The 23,873-nt window shown below is 38.6% G+C and overlaps 1 protein-coding gene across 4 annotated transcripts in view; it reads right to left on the reverse strand.

Annotated features, from left to right (window-relative positions):
• FAM151B (family with sequence similarity 151 member B) overlaps positions 1-23,873 on the reverse strand; it is a 54,699-nt gene that overhangs the window by 16,351 nt on the left and 14,475 nt on the right. For 3 of the 4 annotated variants that reach the window (XM_527209.6, XM_054684252.2, XM_016953073.4), the window contains 4 exons: positions 23,613-23,738; positions 11,736-11,901; positions 5,577-5,794; positions 3,350-3,485 (listed from right to left, as the gene is read on the reverse strand). In XM_527209.6, coding sequence (XP_527209.2) covers positions 3,350-3,485; positions 5,577-5,794; positions 11,736-11,901; positions 23,613-23,738 — 646 coding nt within the window. Of the gene's footprint in view, positions 1-3,349; positions 3,486-5,576; positions 5,795-11,735; positions 11,902-12,332; positions 12,396-23,612; positions 23,739-23,873 lie in introns of those variants that run through there. The other variant, XM_063811127.1, reaches the window with a different exon arrangement.

The following is a 23,873-nucleotide window of genomic DNA, read 5'->3' on the forward strand; positions in this document are numbered from 1 at the left end:
TAAAAACACTTAGCCTGTTCTTTGAACAGGTATGCTATCAAGAACTGAAACTTCGCCATGGTTCAAGGGTGTTACCGCAGAGTGGATTCACCAACTACTTAGATGAGAAGCAAAAAGGGATCGGCAGTTCATCACTTGTTGAGTTCCCTGACACAGAAATATTGTGATAGTGTCTTATTTCAAATAGCTCTCTTGATATTGCAAGATTCATTCATGCACAATTGCCTGACTCAAAATGAGGTTCTCGTTTGAAGATGGGATATTGCTACCTTCTTAGAAGCATTCTTTCTCTAGAAGCTACTCCTCTTTGTAACATATTATTCATATTACTAATTACATTAGAGCACATCACAAGGTGATTGAGGCGGTACTTGACACCAGAGTAACTAAAATAATCTCTAAGGCTCTTTGCTTAATGCTGTCTTTTATAGCTATTTTTGTATTTAAACACCAAAACTACTTCTCCAGAAAGTACAGGCTTCTAATGCTCTCTATGATGAAACAGTGCCTGTATGCATTTGGTTTTTCCATTTAACAACTATTTATTAAATTCCTATGATGTGCTGGGCATTATTTTAAATGCGGAAGATCTGTGGATGATCAAGATAAGCAAGGTTGCTGTCTTCATGCAATCTCACAAACATTAGATAATAAAAGAATTATTAGGAACAAAATTAAAACACCCGGGTCCACCATAAAGACAATTCTAACCTTCAGTCTTTTAAAGTAGAAGCATATTATCCAGATTTTGTTATCTGAAACACTGTTATCAGCCTACATTGCTTTTACCATAAAAAGTATAGTCTACAGAAATATTTCAGTGCTAAGTTTTTAAAAAATAAATGTACTTTTCCTTCCTATCTCAAACAATATAAGAACCTCTAAATCTGTAGAACTAATGATAACGTTCTGTAGTTTTTTTTCTATGGAATAATTAGAAAAACAAGCAAACTCCAGAACTTTGGAGGATGAATATAAGTCTCAAAACCAGTAAAATGAGAGTAAGTAGGTATCTTTAAAAAATAACGAGTAGATGAACTTGCAGTTACACAAGATAATAAGTCTAGAGATCTAATGGACAGTATGAGGACTATAGTTAATATTGTTGTATTTGAAAAATTTGCTAAGAGAATAGATTTTAGGTGCTCTTATCACACATATGACTATGTGAAAATCAATGTGACATCATCAAAAATGAAAAAAATATACCCAAATGGAATATAGGCTGGGCTGAATTCTCTCATAAATGTGGCCATAGTCTTATGGTACTTGTGCACATGATTATCTGAGTATTATGTCTCCAAGAAAATAGAGTCCATCTATATTGTAAATGTTTCTCAAATGAGGGTAAGAAGATATATTCTCAAAAACTCTAGAGTTTTCCATGAGAACTGAAAATTTTAATTAAACGTAATGCTTTAATTTCAATAATCTTTAAAAAATTAATACAGTATGCTATTTGATTTCAGTGCACTTCCCTGACACTAATGAAAACAAACAAAACTAGAGGCAGAGTTAATAAATAAATGATGTGTTTGCAAAAAGAGAATGTCAAATAGCATCACAGGATACTTTAACAATGAGGGTTGCCCCATAGTTGTTTGTAACTAAGAATCTGACTGGTATAGTGTCTGGTATCACCTAATATTTCTCTTTAAGCATAATGCTAGCAGCCACTGTTTCAAACTACTCTAAGCTCAATTCATCTACAAATATTTTTACACATCAATTTTCCCACATGCAAATGGAATCATACTATACCTATCATTCTGCATCTTAATTTATTCAGTTAATAATATATCTTAGAGATCATTCCATATTAAAACATAGGGTCTTCTGCATTATCTATAACATATAACATTCCATCATATGGGTGTACCATAATTTATTCAACAGTGTCTGACTGATAGATATTTAGAATGTTTCAAGTCTTTTATTAATACAAACGATGCTTCCAGAATATCCTTGTACCTATGTCTCTGTGCTTATGTGAACATCTATTAGTAAGACACAGTCTCATTAGTGAAATTCATGAGTATATGCCAAATTTCTCTCCAAGGAAATTATTGATCAGTTTATACTCCAGCCAAAAATGTATGAGTGTCTTGCTTCCACTATTCTCTGCAACATAGTGAATTATTAAACTGGGACTTTTTCTGGGTAATTTGTAAAAATCCTTTATTTGTCAGAATTCTTAACATTTCTCTGACATACACATTGGGGGTCTTTTTACTAGTTGCTTTCCATTTTTATGTATTCAAATGTATCAAAATTCCTTTCACAGGCTTCTGGGTTTTGTGCCTTACTACTAAGATAGGTCTTCTCCATTCTGAAACTATATTTAAGGAATCATCCCTTGTTTATTCTTTATGCATTTACTGTTTGATGTTCAAATCTTTAATTCATTGGGAATGTATTTTGGAGCAAGGAATAAGCAAAGGTGTCAGCATTGTTTTTCCTACACAGCCTGTTGTCCTAAAACCAGTTGCCGAACTTCTTGCTCCAAAGATCTGAAAAGTCAGCTTGTTTCTACACTAAGTTCCATGATAGATTCTGGACTTTTCCTTTTGTTCTACTGATTGATCTCTTAAAAGAAAAAAAAATAAAATTTTTAACATCTGTACTTTTATAATCTATTTAAATATTCAATAGGTGGTCCAACTAATTTTTATTACATACCAAAATAAAACTTTTATATAAAAAAGATTTCTGAAAGTATTATTTTTGAGACAGGGCCTCGCTCTGTCACCTAGGCTGTAGTACAGTTGTATGATCTTGGCTCACTGAAGCCTCTGCCTCCCAGGTTCAAGTGATGCTCCCACCTTAGCTTCCCGAGTAGCTGAGACTACAGGTGCATGCCACCACGCTCGGCTAATTTTTTAATGTTTTGTAAAGACGAGTTCTCACTAAATTGCCCAGGCTGATCTCAAACTCCCGGGTTCAGGGGATCCTCCTGCCTCAGCCTCCCAAAGTGCTGGGATTACGGGTGTGAGCCACCACACCTGGCTGATTTCTGAAATTATGATGAAATTTAAAAAGAAGCTAATTTATCCACTCATAATTTTTTGTGAATATATAATGAAAAAGACAGCTAACACTTACCGAGCACCTACTATGTACAAAAACTTTTGTGAGGAATAGGGGTAAAATATACGATGTTAAGTAAGTTAAGGTTCATCAAGGAGCTCCAATCCGGTGAGGGAGTCTGTGTGCTTATATCATCAGTTTTCATTCCTTTTCTGTCTACCTTTCTCTCACACACACTGTCCTTAAAAAATCAATTTTCATGCCCTTTCTATCTCTGTCTCTCATACACACTCACATACACATTTGTTAAACTATTACATACCTGTTTGATTTCTTTAACAGCCAAAGTAACTGAGAACAAGACTGCCTGAGTAATGCTGCTCTGACAGGGAACGTTACAGGCTGACTTAGCTCATTACATATATATTCCATCTCTTTCACCATTGTCCAACTGTACCCTTAAAAGAAAAGATAAAAAATTTAACTTTATTGATTGAAATCTTGAAAGACAATTAAATAAAAGACTAAATTACCTATAATTAGGTAAAACCATAGATAATTCATAGGTAATTCATAATACTTTCCATTTGGATTCTAAGTCAATTAAAATGCTACTTAATGTGAAAAAAAACTAAGTGGAAAATGGAGATAAAAAATCATTCCACAAGTGACCTAGAGCAAATTTAACAAAACATTAAGGCACTAGAAAGGTTTTACTAATCTCTCAAGCACAAGAAAAAAAATTTACACCACTAGATTTTATTTACTTTAAATATTTTAAGGCTCTTCTTTTAGGTACACCTGCATCATTATTATTCTCTATAAACTTGGATTTCCTATTTTTGTTAAATTTTCTTTTCCAAGAAAGGTTGCTTTGGGGTATATGCTAGCTGTTTAAGTGATAGTTAACATCAAATCAATTTTCTTTTTGGCTTGTCCAAATTACCTGTATATTTTACTTAAAGTAGAAATAGTGGTAAAATTGACTATATATGTATATATTTTACATATATTTAAATCATGTTAAGACATTGTGGGCCAGGCACAGTGGTTTATGCCTGTAATCCCAGCACTTTGAGAGGCCAAGGTGGGAGGATAACTTGAGCCCAGGAGTTTGAAACCAGCCTGGGCAACTTAGTGAGACCTCACTTCTACAAAAAAATTTAAAAAGTAGCTGTGTGTGCTGGTGTATGCCTGTGGTCTCAGCTACTCTGGAGGCTGAGGTGGGAGGATCACTTGAGCCCAGGAGGTTGAAGGTGCAGTGAGCCATGATGGTACTACTGCACTCAGCCTGGGTGACAGAGCCAGACCCTGTTTCTTAAAAAAAAAAAAAAAAAAAAAAAAAGGCCAGGTGCAGAGGCTCATGCCTGTAATCCCAGCACCTTGGGAGGCCAAGGTGGGTGGATCACTGGAGGTCAGGAGTTTGAGACCAGCCTGGCCAACATGGTGAAACCCCATCTCTACTAAAAAACAATACAAAAATTAGCTGGGCGTGGTGGCGCCTGTAATCCCAGCTATTCAAGAGGCTGATGCACGAGAATCACTTGAACCTGGGAACCTGGGAGGTGGAGGTTGCAGTAAGCTGAGATCACACCACTGCACTCCAGCCTGGGCAACAGAGCAAGACTCTATTTCAAAAAAAAAAAAACCACATGGAAAACACACTTGCTTGTTTCTAAATAGCTTGAAAAAAAAGTATCTATGTATATATAGAGAATATATATTTTTATATATAAACTATATACATAATAAATAAATATATATATATATACACACACATATATATATATGCACACACTTTTTTTTTTTTTTTTTGAGATAGAGTCTCACTCTGTTGCCCAGGCTGGAGTACAGTGGCACGATCTTGGCTCACTGCAACCTACGCCTCCTGGGTTCAAGTGATTCTCCTGCCTCAGCCTCCCGAGTAGCTGGGACTACAGGCACACACTACCATGCCTGGCTAACTTTTGTATTTTTAGTAGAGACGGGGTTTCGTCATGCTGGCCAGGCTGGTCTCAAACTCCTGACTTCAGGTGATCCGCCCACCTCGGCCTCCCGAAGTGTGGTGATTACAGGCATGAGCCACCACGCCCGGCCAGAATATATCTATTTTAAATAACTCTATACTCTATCAAAAGCAAGTTGTAAAAAATATTGGTCAGTCAGTAAAGGAACATTTTACAGAAATCTTAAGTGAATATGTTAGTTTAGCAGCTAATTTCCTGATAAAAAGAAGGGACGTGTTCCACTTTCCTTTAAAATCTGGAAAATTATATTTTTAAAAATTAGAAAAAGAGATTGCTAACAGAAGCTTTACTTATATGACTATAAATGTGTGAACTCTCTTAAAATCTGCAGCGTCACCAGTGAACATGGCATCTATCTGAAAGAGCAGATGGAAGGGTCTGCACATACCTGAAGGGTCAGGCCTTTTTTTCCATCAGGCTTAGATTTTGTAGAATGGGTTTTGGGCTTTGTATTAAAGATGTTATTTTTATACCTGGAGGATATTTTAATTTGACCAAGAAATACATTATTAGAATTATTACCTTCATTGACTTTCTCAGGATGCCATCCTGTTGTCCAACCCAGGGAAAACGTCACGTCTGGAAAGAAGGATGTCACGGTGTCTAAAAATGGTTTTGCATCTATTACTTTGCTATTTCCATTTGGACCAGGAAGAATATCGGCATTAATCCATACAGGACGCTTCAGATGCCTCTTCACATTTTCCAAGAGCATCATGGATGGTTCTACAGCTGCCAGACTAAAAACATAATTTGTTGTCAATGAGATAGATTCTTTAGGTAAAGTAAAAAGAAGTTCTTTTAGACTAGTGGTCTCAATGTTCTCAAATTCATAATAAAAATACAATAATGTCTGGGTTAAATAAAATCAAAGATCGCATAGCACCAGAGGGAAAAGCTAACATATGCCATATCTCTAAATGTTGAATTTTGCTTATTATTCATGAATATACCTTAAAGAGTCTATAAATATATGAATAGTGGTACTACTTGTGGACAAAATAGAGGTTTCAAAACTCCATATTAGGATCACTTGGTGTGAAAACAGTTTTTTAAAAGACACAAATATTCACTCGTTCGAGAATGTATAAATAAGATAAATGAAATACACTTAATAACCTGTAAATTCACATTTATGAAATACCCAAGTGGATCCAAGCCCTGTATCTCTAATTCAGGCTCATGACCCTGGAGAATAAAAGTAGCTTCTTTCCCTTATGTATTCTTGGGTGAGTTTGGATACATAAACAATTCTAAAAATGACTGTAAAATATAAAATTGTAGTATTTCCTTCAAGTTTCTGTTTCATTTTTCTTCTTTTATTGTAAGAACCTTTTCTGAAAATTAGAAATACGTATATTTTAGTTTAAATTTAAAAAGAAACTTTACTCTTTTTACTTCCCTACAGATATTCTAGCTGATACCTACAGACTTTGAAACAATAAGGTTTTAATCAGCTTCCATAATTTTTACTTGCCTATGTTCATTTATAAGAAAATTACCTTGTAGTGAATATCATAATGGGAGGCTATGAATTTTGGAGATGGATATTGGAGGGGAGAACACTCACCAACCCCTCCTCACATTTCCCTCTCTCTTCCTAAGAGACGGCAGTACTTCTGTCTATGCTTCTACCTCTCTTGTCTCCACTCCTTTTGGGCCTCCTACTCTAAGAGAAGAAATTTAAATAATCTCATTATTTACTGGGTTATGTTTACCAGTGAGCAAGGATACTATGTACTAAAACCAGAGGAACCCAGGCTCTATCCCTTAGCTTCTAGCCCCTTTCCCTCTGCTGCCATGTGGTACGCTTCCTTCTCACTCTTCTGCCCCTGAATGGGGAGGGCCTAGATTTTAGTGGATTAATAAACCTTAATGCTGCACTCTGCAGACATTAATTTAGATGTTGTCATTTGTCTCTTTTAAATTCTCCCTGCCTTGCCCTGTGTCAACACCATGTTAAAACCACAATTCTGAGATCCAACGCTGTACTTCCTACAAAATTCCATTTTTGGTAGCAAGCAACTTGTACCTGTGACTCCAAAGCTTGCTTGTCTGTCAGTCCCATAGCAGCAGCCAAGGCCCCATGAGGTGCTGCTCTTCATGGGTGGAGTAAGGAAAAACCTTGAACTAATCCATGCATGCCTCCTGCCAAGCTCCTCTTTTTCCAAAAAGGACTCTGATTTCTTAAGAAATCTGGTGTCTTATGGAAGCTGGGTTAAATACTAATTTTCAGTTTACATTTCAGGAGGGAGCCTTTTAGGCTTTCTCAATTTAGTAAGTTGACATAGAGTGAGTGGTTTAAGATTGATTCTTCATCTGATAATATCCAGTTTCTTTTTTTTTTTTTTTCTTTGAGATGGAGTTTCACCCTGTCACCAAGGCTGGAGTGCAACGGTGCAATGTCTGCTCACCGTAACCTCTGCATCCCGGGTTCAAGCCATTCTCCTGCCTCTGCCTCCCAAGTAGCTGGGACTATAGGCGTGCGCCACCACACCCAGCTAATTTTTGTATTTTCAGTAGAGACGGGGTTTCACCATGTTGGCCAGGCTGGTCTTGAACTCCTGACCTCAAGTGATCCACCTGCCTCGGCCTCCCAAAGTGCTGGGATTACAGGCATGAGCCACCACACCTGGCCAATATCCAGTTTCAAACAGCGTATTCTCCCACAAATCGAAATTCCACCAGTGTTTACTAAGTGCCTACTACATGCGAAGCACTGTGCAGTTAAACGTAAGGAACTATGACAAAGAACACAGTGAAGCAAGAATTTAATACATTTATTCCATTTTATATGTAAATATTTTAATTATCACTAATGTAGACGAAGGATAGTGATATTTTCCCTTACCAGAAACTTAAATAAGAAAAACAAAATCTGCGGTTAAACAAATTTAAAACCTCACTAAAGGACCAAAAACTTTTTGTTGTTGTAGTTCTTATTTTCTAAAACTTGACGAAGTAATTCTAAAGTTCTTCTGGAAGAAAAGGTGTAACATTTTGTGGGAGAAAAAAGAACTGAGAACAAACTTTCCTAACAACAAAATAAAATCTACAGTAGTCCACCTTATCTGCAGGGAATATGTTCCAAGACCTCCAAGAGATGCCTGAAACTACCCAGCACCCAACCCTATATGTAGTCTGTTTTTTTTCCCTACACATACCTATCTCTGATAAAGTGTAATTTATAAATTAGTCACAGTAAGAGATTAGCAACATAAACTAGTAATAAAATAGAACAATTATAGCAATATACTATAATAAAAGTTATGTGAATGTGGTCTCTCTCTCTCTCTCAAAATAGCATACTGTACTGTACTCACCCTTCTTCTTGTGATCTGTCAATCTGATAACTGTGACGGCTATTAAGTGACTAACAGGTGGGCAGCATATATGGTGTGGATACGCTGGACAAAGGGAAGGGATGAGTCACACCCCAGGTGGGATGGAATGGGAAAGTACCAGATTTCACCACACTGCTCAGAATGGTGTGTAATTTAAAACTTATTGTTTATTTCTCGAATTTTCCATTTAACACTTTTAGACCATGGTGTACTGCAGGTTACTGAAACTGCAGATAACAGAGGACTACTGTACACTACAAGAAATAACAGACCAAGCCTGGAAGACTCAATATTGTATGTATTATAAAATGACACATCCTTCTAAATTAATCTATAAATTCCATGTGATTCTAATTTAAAATACAGTGGCCAACATTCTCAATTCTTACATAAATTAGTACTAAGTTTCCCATAAGGAAGTACCAAAGCTTCACCAAGATGATCACCCGAAGAGGAAAGTCCTGGTGAGACTACTACTGAAAATTGCTCCTTGGTGGTATTTACTTAAGTCTCCTGAAAAGAATATAAACTTAGTTATTATAGAATATATTTTTTCCTAAAAAGTTATTTGTAAATCAAACTTCTAAATATCATACCCTGTTTTCCTATTAATTTCATTTAAAAATTGGGAATGATAAATATCGTACTTAAAATTGTAACAAACTATATAAAATTGCATTGTTTAAGGGAAAATAATTCTTGGCTAAAACGCTGAAGAGCTTGCTAAGACTCCAGATAAAATTTAAAAATATAATACTTTTTTTTTTTTTTTTTTTTTTGAGCTGGCGTTTCACTCTTGTTGCCCAGGCTGGAGTGCAATGGCGTGATCTCGGCTCACTGCAACCTCCGCTTCCTGGGTTCAAGCAATTCTCCTGCCTCAGCCTTCCGAATAGCTGGGATTACAGGCATGTGCCACCACGTCCAGCTAATTTTGTATTTTTAGTAGAGACGGGGTTTCTCCATGTTGGTCAGGCTGGTCTAGAACTCCTGACCTCAGGTGATTTGCCCACCTTGGCCTACCAAAGTGCTGGGATTATAGTCATGAGCCACTGCGCCCAGCCAAAATATAATACTTTTTATTTGTGTACCAAACAAAGTAACTTAGAAGCACAAAACAAGAACTACTAAAACTTAACTAACAGGTCATTCAGCTGCTCTTACAAAGGGAGTGAGTGCAGCATTCTGGTTAAAAGTGTGAACTCTCCAGCCAGGCTGAAAGCTCTCTAGTTCCACTAACAACTACGTGACAAGCGGGCTCCTTAGCCCCTCCATCTCCATTGCCTCATCCGGAAAATGAGAATAACAGCAATAACCTACCTCTTAGGATTGTTACGAGAATTTAATGAAAAATACATGCAATGCTTTTAGAACAGTGTCTGACATGTAATAGGTGTTCATATACCTATTAGTTTATATTGAATCCCCTTCAAATATGTTATGACTTTAAAAAAAAAACTTGCAAAATCTTTGTTTCAGCGGCTCAGCGCTTTTGTGGCAGCTGCTAGCATTTAAGAATGAATGAGCTGATCTGACTGGTGAGAAGCCAAAGAATATGTTTCAGGAAACAATTCAAGGGGCAATAGTAAACATGAAAAACTGAGCACATGACATCAAGGAGATCTAAAAGTTTAAGCCATCAAGCACTAAAGATCAAATGCTTTATTTCATGATATAGAGAACACTGGACTGGCTTCAGGAGAATTAGGATCTGGTTGTAGCTTACCTGTCAAAGCTTACCTGTTACCCTCAGGTACATCACTTAACCACTCTGGAACTAAGTTTCTTTGTCAATAAAATGAAATTGAACCACTGATAACTCAAAAAGTTTATGATTTTTTATTTTTTATTTATTTATTTATTTATTTTTTTGAGACAGAGTTTTGCTCTTGTTGCTGAGGCTGTAGTGCCGTGGCGTGATCTCAACTCACTGCAACCTCCACCTCCTGGGTTCAAGAGGTTCTCCTGCCTCAGCCTCCCGAGTAGCTGAATTACAGGTGCACACCACCATGCCTGGCTAATTTTCTGTATTTTTAGTAGAGAAGGGGTTTCACCATGTTGGCCAGGCTGGTCTCAAACTCCTAACCTCAGGTGATCCACCCGCCTTGGCCTCCCAAAGTGCTGGGATTACAAGCGTGAGCCACCGTGCCCGGTCGAAAAAAAAGTTTATGATCTTAAGATAGTTCTTTAATTCACAAGACCCTGTCAATCCAAACTCCTGTATATCAAGATTTTATATATCTATTCATTCACTAACGGTATAATAAGGTTTACTGGTATATTTTGCCCCATAACAAATGGTTAGACTCATCTTAAGAATCCTACAAGATTCCAAGTCCTTATTAATTTCTTGAGATAATTCTATTTAAAAATATTACTCAGAGATGAAGTAGGCTTACTGCCAATCCTAGATTTCAATAGCAGCTGCCTTCATAAGCTTTACAGTGTGCTTCTGAAGTGTTGCTGTATATTTCTGGCTTTCTTTATCATTTTTACACTGCCAAAATACTACAAAAGTAAAATTTCCTGTGATGGCCACAGTGAAGGAAATGACAGCTTACTCTTGCTCTTCAGTATTAATGCCTCCAAATATTATTATTATTATTATTATTATTATTATTATTATTATTATTATTTGAGAGGGAGTTTCACTCTTGTAGCCCAGGCTGGAATTCAATGGCGTGATCTCAGCTCACTGCAACCTCCGCCTCCCAGGTTCAAGCAATTCTCCTGCTTCAGCCTCCCCAGTAGCTGTGATTACAGGCGCCCACCACCATGCTTGGCTAATTTTTGTATTTTTAGTAGAGGTGGAGTTTCGCCATTTTGGTCAGGCTGGTCTCAAACTCCTGACCTCGGGTGATTCACCCACCTCAGCCTCCCAAAGTGCTGGAATTACAGGCTGAAGCCACTGCGCCTGGCTGCCTCCAAGCATTATTTTTCAGAAACACTTTGGTTATTGGAGAATTCTAAATAATTCCCTTTACAAATATAATAATATAAATCAAATAGGGTATGCATTAACTAGCTCAATGAATTTCTCCCAGCTCACTCTCCTGGGTTACTTTTTAACATATGTAGCATTTTTAATTTACCCTTCTGTTGTCACGATGGTCACTTATGATAAATTCCTTTATAAAAATTAATCTAACTTTCGCCTTTAAGGGTCTCCAAAAAACAATTTTAGTAAATAACTCAGTGGGTCTTAGGTTCATTTAGGTTCAGTCCTGAAATATATTAGAGTCTACAATTCCATTTTCAGTTTGGATAACATAAAAAAAATAGGTAGTCAGGCACAGCTATTACTTTTTTCCCAGAAAATTGAACATGTTTATACAAATACCTTTTGAAATCCAGCTTGATGCCTTTATTGCTTTTCATAACTTCAGTCAGCCACTCCTGTAGAGTATTATCACTGTTTGTTTCAGGGGGATGGGCCATAATTGGCTGGCTGTGTTCTGATCCATCACTTGGAAGAAGGACATCAGCCTCTATCATGTGAGCAGTACCTGTCCAAATAAAAGAACTTCAGTTAATGCTAAGAAAACAGGGCACAGAACTACAGGAGGCACCATGTTCAGTATCCTTTTGAGGAAGATAAAAAAAAGGAAAGAAAAGTAACACTCAGTGAGCAATTATCCCATGCCAGGCAGTATACAAGGTCCGTACACATTGTCCTTATTTTTTAGATTAGCAAACAGATGTCAAGAAGTTAAATGACTTTCCCTAAGTTACACAGATCTTAAGCTGTTGACATACTTCTGAATTTCTTTCTAATACCAGCAAAGTACATACATAATGAAAGGCTTAATAAGTATTTGCTGAAGTTTTCTGGGAATAAAAATCGTACTTTTATCTTCTCACTCCTCAAATTAGAAATTATGGATATTCATTGCTCATGTTTGAAAGTCTACATTAAAAATTCACTTCTTTGACTTACGGTTTAGTTACTGCTTAAAAGCACACATCCTTTGAACAGATAAGGAGCTTCAGCAGACATGGTGTGAGTATGTTCAGCAGGCTGTGACAGACTGACTCCAAGATGGCTGCCAACAACCCCTCCAGTACATGCATACCGCTCTTCCCATCAACATCCTCTTCCCTGCCTCTTCAGCTGGGCAGGTCTTGTGATGGGTTGGGGCCGTAATTCCCCAAATGCCATAATCTCGAATTTTGAAATCCCAGAAAATCAAAATCCCTAAAGTCTAAAATCCCCAAAATCACAATCCCAAAATATCAAAATCCTGAAAATATTGGAAAAAATAATTTTAAAAATTCTTTAAAATGCATTTACTTACATTTTTTTAAATTTCTTTTTTTTTTTTTTAGAAACAGGGTCTTACCCTGTCATCCAAGCTGATGCAGTAGCAGCATTATACTTCACCGAAGCTTTGACCTCCTGAGCTCAAGCAATCCTCCCGCCTCAGCTTCCTGAGTAGCTAGGACTACAGGTGTGTGCCACCATGCCCAGCTGATTTTTTAAAAAATATCTGTTGTAGAGACAGCGTCTCAGTATGTTGCCCAGGCTGGTCTTGAACTCCTGGGCTCAAGTAATCTTGCTTTGGCCTCCTCAAGTGCTGGGATTACAGGCATGAGCCACTGTGCCAATCCTGTTCATTTTTAAAAGGGCATTTATTTGAGAAACCTATGAAAACATGGCAGAACACTTCAGAGGCCACTTTACACAATAAAATAGGCAATAATAACACACATTTTTGCAAGCATAAACACCCAGGTATATTAATCAGTTCAGAGATATAACATGAGCAAATGAACTGTAGTCATAAAGAAATAGCTTAAATAACTGCAGTCATCTGAAATAACTTGATGAACAACCTAAGTCTTTTGACAAGATCAGTCAAAAACTGTGATGGGTTGCCATCATACACGTAGTCACCCAAAGAACTGTGATCTTGAGAAATTTTATCTTTCACAAATGCAGATGTACAAATGGATATCTCTTCATTTCCTGTGAAAGTTTCAACGTTTTTATCAATAAGCGCAATGGTTACACACAAAGTCAATGTTGTGAAAATGCAGCTCTGTGGAGTCAAATTTGAAAAAAATGCATAAAACAAATTAGAACACTCTAAAAGTCTTTATACAATCTATAACTCCAATACCAGAAACAATGCAAAGATGAATTATGTAGCATAGTGAATTATAAAAAACAATGCTGACCATTTAAAATAGTGGAAATGGCCAAGCACGGTGGCTCACGCTTATAATCCTAGCACTTTGGGAGGCTGAGGCAGGCAGATCACCTGAGGTCAGGAGTTTGAGACCAACCTGTCCAACATGGAGAAACCCCGTATCCACTAAAAACTCAAAATTTAGCCAAGTGTGGTGGCAGGCGCCTGTAATCCCAGCTACTCAGGAGGTTGAGGCAGGAGAATCACTTGAACCCAGGAGGCGGAGGTTGCAGTGAGCTGAGATCGTGCCACTGCACTCCAGCCTGGCCAACAGAGCAAGACTCCTGTCTCAAAAAAAAAAATGTTTTTTAAGATAAATAATAAAATAGTGGGCAAAAACGAAAAAGAAGCTTCGACACATGAAAAAAAAAAGTGGGATAGATGACAGGTAATCGCACAAGTGTACTCCATAAGAGGTGGCCAACCTGCACTGCAATAAATAGTTGCTTTCTTCTTTCCTTTTTTTTTTTTTTTTTTTTTTTTTGAGACAGAGTCTCACTCTATTGCAACCTCAAACTCTTGGGCTCCAGGGATCCTCCTGCCTCAGCCACCTGAGTAGCCAGGACTACAGGCATGCACCACCACACCCTGCTAATTTTTCTAAATTTTTAGTAGAGATGAGGTCTCACTGTGTTGCCCAGGCTGGTCTCAAACTCCTGGACTCAAATGATTCTCTCACCTCTGCCTCTCAAAGTGCTAAGATTACAGGTGAGAGCCACCACACCCGGCCACATTTTTTCTTTTAGGGCATGAGTCTCCTTGGAGAATACATTCAGATTCATTTTCTATGTGGCGCTGTTTTTTCTCAACTTCTTCTATGATTTGATATGCACCTGCATGAGTATTCCCTATTAAATTTTCCGATCTTCTGTGCCATGTTTCTATGCTGTTTTGGGTACGTGGAAATCCATTTCACATGCACTTATATGCAGATCACAAATTTGGTGGAAACAATACTGATGGTCAAACAGCAACTCCATGGCATGTCTTCTTATCCGACCATGCATGTCATTATCTTCAAACCAGTCAGTAATTTCTCTGGCTTCTTCATGCAAATGCAGCTTTAATTTACTAAAAGCTCCTAGAATTTCATCAGCGGGAAGGAATGCCAATACAGACCCATAAGGCATTTTAAACTGAAGTTTTTGTCACTGCCATCTTACGTGACCAATCCACTCATCTGAGTTTTCTGTTAAAGGCATCAGGCTGAATGAAAAAGACAAACTTTACTGGTAACAACTTGAAATTCACTCTTATAAGCCTTGATTGCACCTAGTTCTAAATCTATCATTATAGTTTGGGGATTCAATTAGATATTAAGGATTTTAGGCTATGGATTTTGATCTTTCAGCATTTCAACACTCGGGATATGGCATTTGGGATTGTGTCTTTTGGGATTATGATTGGCACCACTTGTGATCTGCTTTGACCAACAGAAGGTAGTGGAAATAAAACTGTCAGTTCTAGGCCTAGCCTTTAAAACAGCTGGCACCTTCAGCTTTCTTACTCTTGAAATCCAGCCACCATGTAAAGACATTCAGGCAAGATTACCGAAGACTGAGAGACCACGTAGAGAGAGAGAAGCCACGTGGAGGAGAACTAAGACTTCCTATCTGACAGAGAGCATTAAGGCCACTGACATATGAGTGAGGTCATTTTAGAATTTCCAGGCCCAGCTGGGCACCCAGCTGAATGCAGCTACATGAACGTCCTAAGCCCGTACTACATGCAACAGAAGAACCACCCGGCTGACCCATAAAATCATGAGAAAAAAATACAGCACTGCTATTTTAAGTCACTCATTTTTGGGTATTCTATTACACAGCAATAGATAAAAAGCAATAGGTAGCTGGAAGTGGAGTGTTGCCATATCAAAAACCTGAAACATGTGGCATTGGCTTTGTGACCTGGTGGAAGCCAAGAAAGGCAAGGAGGGAACTGTTCATGGAAGCTGGAAGAGCAGTGCAGAAATTCTTATTGGAAGCTTGAGAACAATAAGCTCTTTTTATTGTTTTCCATAGTGGTAAAACTTCTGGCTACACTGTCACTGTAGCAACTGGTGGAAGATAGACAGGATACCCAGTGAACCTGTGTATTTGGCTAAAGAGGTTTCCAGGGGAAATGGTGAAAGTGGCAACTGGCTTCTTTTAACTGCTTATAATAAAGAATGAGAAGAAAGAGCTAAGCTAAATAATTAACATTTCAGATTTTCAGCAGCATATAGAGAAAATATTACCAAATCAGGACTTTCTGAATTCGAAAATAAAACTGTTTCTTATTCCTGTCCTCTCCAGCTGGCAAGAGATTCTCAAAGTAAGAGACAGTCTCGGGCCAAAAGTTAAATCTAGGGTGTTGCCTGTCTTAGTCTGTGTTATACTGTGATGACAGAATAACACAGACTGGGTAATTTATAATAAACAGACATTTATTGGCTCACCATTCTGGAGGCTGGGAAATCCAATATCAAAGTGCTGATACTTAAAGAGGGCCTTCTCACTGCATTTTCACCTGGTGGAAGGAGGAGCGAGAGAACACCCACTTTCCAAAGTCCTTTAAATATGGCATTAAACCCACTCATGAAGGTGGACCCCTCATGGCTTAATCACCTCGCAGCAGTGTTACACTGGCAATTAAATTTCAACATGAAGCCAGAGTGGTGGCTCACTCCTGTAATCCCAGCACTTTGGGAGGCAGAAGCGGGAGGATCACTTGAGCATAGGAGTTCAAGACCAGCCTGGGCAACATAGCGAGACCTCATCTCTACTGGAAAAAAAAAAAAATTAGCCAGGCATGCTGGTGGCACACGCCTGTAGTCCCAGCTACTTAGAAGGCTGAGGAGGGAGAATCGCTTAAGCCTAAGAGGTCAAGGCTGTAGTGAGCTGTGATTGCGTCACTGCACTACGGCCTGGGTGACAGAGTGAGACGTTGTCTCTTAAAAAAAACAAAAAATTTCAACATGAGTTTTGGATGGAACAAACATTCAAACCATAGCACCACCAGTAAAACATGGCCTCAGTGTCAATATCAAGCCAAGGGTACAACCATATGACCCTTTATTAAGCCCTCAGAAAGAAGGTGCCTCATGTAGCCACATAGCTAGATATGGAATCTTTTGGAATCTTAAGGGTGTTGTCCACTGCACCTTAACTTGCATACCAAAGTAGAGAGAGGCCTACCTCAAAGAGACGGCGGTGTGGCTTCTGATTAAATTTAATATATTAAAAGCCCACTATATTTTTAAGGGAGATATAACTACTTGGACACAAAAGGACAGAGATAGTTCAAAACGAAAAGAGGTCTGTGGGCTCCCAAATTTCTACAGGCAGGGAACAGGCTAAGAAAGCTACTCAGCTGCAAATATAAGCTAATTTCCAAAAAGCACACAAAGAGATGCTCACCAGCATTAGTCTTTAGGGGATGCAAATCTACACCACAATGAGATACCAATTCATATACACTTAGCTGGCTATAATTAAAAAAAAAAAAGTACAATAACAAGTGTTGGCAAAGATGTGGAGAAGCTAGAACCCTTATCCACACTGCTAGGAGGAATGTAAAAAGGAGCAGGCACTTTGGAAAAGTTTGGCAGTTCTTTAAAAAGTTAAACATATAGTTACCATATGACCCAGGAATTCTACTCCTAGACATATAAGCAAGAGAACTGAAAACACATGTCTACAAAAACACCTGTATGTGAATGCTCATAGCAGCAGTAATCATAGTAGCAAAAAAGGGAAACAACCAATGTCTACCAGTTGATGAATGGATAAACAAAATGTGGTATATCCACACACAAAAATGATTCAGCCATAAAAAGGAATAAAGAACTGATACACACTAGAAAACAGCTGAACTTTGAAAACATACTAATTGAAGAAGCCAGTCACAAAAGGCCACATAGGAAGGTGCTTCCCTGAATTTTGATTCTGGAGTCAGGAAAAGTCTTTTTGAGGAAGTGACAATTCAGCCGATAACAAAGGATCAGCTTAAGGGGTTAGCAAGGCAGAGCGTGGGGAAAAGAGCTTTCCAGGAAAGAATGTGTATGACAGCCCAAGGAGGAGGGAGCGTAGCCATGCAAGGCACTGCTGTGAGGCCAGTGTGGGAATTTCTAGGAATGTGAAAACACTGTGAAGGTGGACTTGGAGACACAGGCCAGTCTGTGCAGGCCCTTCAGGTTATTGAGGTAGTTTGAAGATGCCAATAAATAGCACCCCTTTCTCCAAATGGATCTGTTTTTTGTTTGTTTGTTTAGAGACAGAGTCTCGTTCTGTCACCCAGGCTGGAATGCAGTGGCATGATCTCAGCTCACTGCAGCCTCTGTCTCCTGGGTTCAAGCGACTCTCCTGCCTCAGCCTCCCAAGTAGCTGGGATTACAGGCATGCACCACCATGCCCAGCTAATTTTTGTATTTTTAGTAGAGACGGGGTTTCTCCATGTTGCCCAGGCTGGTCTCAAACTCCTGGTCTCAAGCAATCCACCTGCCTTGGCCTCCCAAAGTGCTGGGATTATAGGCGTGAGCCACCACACCTGGCCTCCAAGTGGATCTTGAGAAATAAAATAGCCAAGTTAAGTAGACAGGGATCAAAGTATACTTGTATTACCTCTAAAGCTAGGTTAGAGGACACAGCTTAGTTGAGAACTAAATAAGCCTGTGCCTGCTACCTGCTAACTGCCACAGTCACCCTCTAGTCCAAATCTTGGAACAGCCCCTTTGAAGCAAAGTTCTAACAAATACAAATATCCAGATGGCTGCTTCCCAGTGGAAGAGAAGAGCTCACTCCCTTGTCCAGCACATTTTTTTTTTTTTTTTTTTTTTTTTGAGATGGAGTCTCACCCTGTTACCCAGGCTGGAGTGCAGTGGCATGATCTTGGCTCACTGCAACCTCTGCTTCCTGGGTTCAAGCAATTCTCCTGCCTCAGCCTCCCGAATAGCTGGGACTACAGGCATGCACCACCATGCACAGCTAATTTTTGTATTTTTAGTAGAGATGGAGTTTCACCATGTTGGCCAGGCTGGTCTCGACCTCCCAAAGTGCTGGGAGTACAGGCGTGAGCCACCTTGCTTGGCCTAGTGCATTTGATAGATTAGCTCCACCCAGTCAAGAACTACAAACCAAAACAATCTCTCAACCTCTGTGAGAGAAATAAACAGTGAGGCAAGAGGTCAAAGTCTTTAGGGAAAAAAATCTCTCCTCTTGGAAACCAGAGCAGTGGAACCAAACATGTTTCTATCTAGCAATTATATTAAAGATTTTAAATGGAACACCATTTGAGACCAATAAAGAGGCTTGATTTATGTTTAAATATACCACTTTGGATGCTGGGTGGAAAATAAACTAGACAGGGGCAAGTGTGGAAGCAGGGAAAATAATCTATCAAATTAGGATGGACTCATAGATCTACTGGATGCTTCTGGCGGCAAATAAATAGAAATTCAGATTCAAGCTAGTAGATTTATCATCTCAAATAACTAAAAGTCCAGGGGTCAGGTGAGCTTTAAGTGTGGTACAATCAGCAGCTCAGTGATGTTATCGTGATCTTTATGTCTCTTTTCTTCACTGTCCTTGGTGTCGTCTTCATCGTAAGGCTAATTTCATCTCATGATTTTAAGACAGCTACCAATAATCACTAGGGCTACATATTTTCATGTTCACATATTTCAATTTTAAGATATAAAACTTCTTTGGTAATTATAGATATAATTACTTTACTTGAGTCTAATTGAGCCCAGTTTGATCACTTGCCCACCATGGGAGCAATATGAATCATTAGGAAAACTTCAAGTGCGGATTAACTTATTGTAATCCACCCCTGGAGCTACAAATGGAACCAGTTTCCATATGCTTGTATGGAGCAGAAATGGATACCTTAATAAAAGTAAAGTTCTTGGCCGGGCATGGTGGCTCACACCTGTAATCCCAGCACTTTGGGAGGCCAAGGCAGGCGGATCATGAGGTCAGGAGTTCGAGACCAGTCTGGCCAACACGGTGAAATCTCGTCTCTACAAAAAATACAAAAAATGAGCCAGGTGTGGTGGTGTGAGCCTGTAATCCCAGCTACTCGGGAGGCTGAAGCAGGAGAATCACGTGAATACAGGAGGCAGAGGTTCCAGTGAGCCGAGATTGTGCCATTTCCCTCCAGCCCAGATGACAGTGCGAGACTCTTGTCTCAAAAAAAAAAAAGTTCTTATAGGAAGAAAGAAAAGGGGACTGGTGATGTAGTAAGAACTCAATGGATGTGGCTGGGCACGGTGGCTCACGCCTGTAATCCCAGCAAGTTAGGAGGCCGAGGCGGGCAGATCACGAGGTCAGGAGATCGAGACCATCCTGGCTAACACAGTGAAACCCCGTCTCTACTAAAAATACAAAAAATTAGCCAGGCGTGGTGGCGGGCACCTGTAGTCCCAACTACTTGGGAGGCTGAGGCAGGAGAATGGTGTGAACCCAGGAGGCGGAGCTTGCAGTGAGCCGAGATCGTGCCAGTGCACTCCAGCCTGGGTGACAGAGTGAGACTCTGTCTCAAAAAAAAAAAAAAAAAAAAAAAAAAAGAACTCAATGGATGTTTGCTATATCTCTCTTCTCTAAGCTATACCATATTTAGGATCTTTTAATTACAGTGAGGCAAAGCATAAAATAACAAAATGGCTGGGTGTGGTGCTCACACCTGTAATCCCAGCACTTTGGGAGGCTGAGGCAGGAGGATTGCTTGCAGCCAGGAGTTTGGGACCAGACTCTCTACAAAAAATAAAAATAAAGAAATAAACACCAAAACACCAAGACCAATCAAAGAGTTTTATACTCCTTTTATTCTCTATCAAATGCAATTCTAAGCAATGTCCAGGTACTATCCAAACAGCTTCCAGCCCTCTGCCAAAGGTGGAATTCTTCAACCATGTGAATAGTGCTGAGTCCTGATGTTTGTGTGGCTTATCTCGCCAGGGGGAGGGCAGATACAGAGAAGTTGTTCTTTCACCCTATGGCCAAACTTCTGCAAGGACAACAGGGCAAGTGAATTTGCAGAAAGATAGATGATCTAGTCTTTTATTATTTTCCCAGGATGAAGTTGGGGAAGGGGGTTGTAGGTCTCCTTTATCAGTGTGGTTATAAAGGGGCACAAAAGCTTGGAATCTTTCATTTAAGAGTGATAGTCTAATCCCAGCACTTTGGGAGGCCAAGGAGGGCAGATCAGGAGATCAGGAGATGGAGACCATCCTAGCCAACATGGTGAAACCCCATCTCTACTAAAAATACAAAAATTAGCTGGGCATGGTGGCACATGCCCGTAGTCCCAGCTACTCAGAGGCTGAGGCAGGAGGATGGCTTGAACCCGGGAGGCAGAGGTTGCAGTGAGCGTAGATCGTGCCACTGCACTCCAGCCTGGCGACAGATCAAGACTCCATCTCAAAAAAAAAAAAAAAAAAAAAAAAAAAAGAGTAATAGTCGCAGTCTGCTAATTCCATTATTTCCAATAGATAGAAAAAAAATCAGTAAATGGGCAAGTTGAGGAGTCTCTGGGCCCATGTAAAGTATGTTCCTAAGGTCTCCTACATGAAAAAAAAGGGGGAACTACAGCAGTATGAGGAAGAAATCCTGGTGGCTTCTAGGATAATGATAAGAAAGATGGAAAGAAAGATGAGGACTAATTCAAAATGTATTTTGGAATAGAATCATAATGATTGGATATTAGATACAAGAATAAAGAAAGGAGCGAAAAAATGACTCCTAGATTTCTGGTTGAAACATCTAAGTAGATTGTGGTGCCATTTCCTGAGACAGGAAAGATCACAGGAAGTGCAGGTTAGTAAATATAGTCAAGAATCTCATTTCGGATAACGTAAATTTGAGACGCATGACAGATCTCTAAGTGGAAACATCAATAAGCAGTTGGATGGACTAATATTAACAGTCCTAACAAGAGAGGGAGACCTGGCCTGGAGACACAGAAGATACAGAAGCTGCCCAGCCCCTCTCCCTACTCTTCCATCCATAGCTTGTGGGTAGAAGACTTTTAAAAGTCAGGGCACACTTCTGCTTGGGAGACTGCATGGTTCTAATAGTCTCATATAACAGGGACAGCAAAAGGAGGAAGTCTGTATATCAAGGCATACGTTGCCTCACCCACAGGAGCTCCAGCTTGTGACCATGGCCAGACTTTGCCTTGCTTCATCAACTCCTGTTCAGCATAGCAAAAGTAACTTTTCACCATCCCCAGGCTACGATGGCAAAAGGGCTTTGTATATACTATTATTATACAAATTGTAAAATTTTTTAAGTTGTATTTCTAGATTTTCAGTTATTAGAAAAAAACAGAATTTATTTTCTATTTTGACCTTGAATCCTGAGATTTTCTTTTCTTTTCTTTCTTTCTTTTTTTTTGAGACAAGGTCCTCACTCTGTCACCTAGGTTGGAGTGCAATGGTGCAATCACAGCTCACTGCAGCCTCCACCTCTTGGGCTCAATCGATCCTCCTGACTCAGCTTCCTGAGTAGCTGTGACTACAGGTACATGCCACCATGCCCGGCTAATTTTTCTATTTTTTGTAGAGACAGGGTCTCACTATGTTGCCTAGGCTGATCTTCAACTCCTGGGGTCAAATGATCCACCCAACTTGGCTTCCCAAAGTGCTGGGATTACAGGCATGAGCCACCGCCCTGATCACATCCTGAGATTTTCTAAGTTCACCTATTTATTATGATAATTTATCTATAGAATCTTTTTTGTTTTCTATATACACAATCATATTGTCTGTGAATAAAGGTTTTATTTCTTCCTTTCCTATCATTTTTTTTCATTTTTAAAAACTGAGACATAATTTACATACTATAAAATTCACCCTTTTAAAGTGAACCCTTTAGTGGTTTTTATTTAGCGTATTCAGAAGGTTATGCAACTATAACCACTCTCTAATTCTAGAAAAATTTCATCATCCAAAAAAGAAACCCTGTAATCATTAGCATTGACTCCTTACAGTTCCTGACAATCATTAAGCAACCATTTCCTGAGGCATCAATTTTGCTAAAATTCATTTACTAAATAATCACTGTGTAGTTATTATATGCTACGCACTGTTTCAGGCATTAAGGATTCAACATGAAACAAGACAAAGTTCTTCCTTTTGAGGAGAAAAATACAATTTAAAACAGTGTTTTGACAATAAAAGATGCTGAGATATATAATGGATTAGGATGCAAAAATGCATACACTTTTATAATAAAATATGGAATTTCAAGGTAATTTCTTGTTGGACCAGATACTGCAAGCTCTGCCCCGGCCCTGTGGTGATATGCTTTCATTCTCCTTTCCTGCTGCAGTCAACATGAGCACTTTATAGGAAAAGGCTGAGAAACACTGCTATAATGTTCATCTGTATAACGAAGGGATATAGATACAATGATTACAGGTTGAATCAGTAAACCAAAGACTTGATTTCTAGCTTAGGTATAAATATTGTCCAATTATTTATTAATTATAAATTGGTATACAATGCCTTCATCCATCCATTGAACAAATATTGAGTGGGTTTCTCATTAGTACATGATGAAAGACATAAAAATATGTAAGATACATGGTCCTGATCTTAAAAGTTTTACTCAAATCACTACATACATAAGAAAATATAATAATATATGAGAGTTTCGAATCAGACATAACAGGCAAATTGCTTCTGGAAAATAAGAAAATTCTTTCATTATGCAATTTGTCCATTTTGTAAACAAAATGAAACACTTTATAAAAATGTTCAGCCTGGTGTGATGGCTCACAGATTACCTGAGCCCAGGAGTTTGAGCCTGCAATGAGCTGTGATTACACCTTTGTATTCCAGCCTGGGCAACAGAGAGAAACTATGTCTCTAAAAATGAATAAATAATAATTAAATAATAAATAAAAATAAATAAAATACTCATGTCAGCCTGGAACTTACACTTGGATCACCTGTCTCTAGTATCTGCAAATATACCTAGATATCAAAAAAGGAGTTGAATTAATCTATTATCCAAAGTAAATTACAAGTAACTGTACTGACTTACTTTTCAGTGCCTCATTTGTTTGTGCCTTGTGGTTAGCTGCATGATACCAGGTGATCTCAGCACCGTCTTCTGCTGTAATCTGGCTATTTCTCAGAAAATATTCCAGTATATTTTCACTCCAAGATCCTAAAATAACAGTATTTACATGAAAAGTGATATTGTTTTTTATAGGGTAAAATTTTTTAAATTACTTTCATTGTGCATATTTAAGATACACATATGCTGTTATGTGATATATATATATATAGATAGATAGTAAAA

Source organism: Pan troglodytes, chromosome 4 (genome assembly GCF_028858775.2).
Source record: "Pan troglodytes isolate AG18354 chromosome 4, NHGRI_mPanTro3-v2.0_pri, whole genome shotgun sequence".
NCBI classification, from domain to species: Eukaryota; Metazoa; Chordata; class Mammalia; order Primates; family Hominidae; genus Pan; species Pan troglodytes.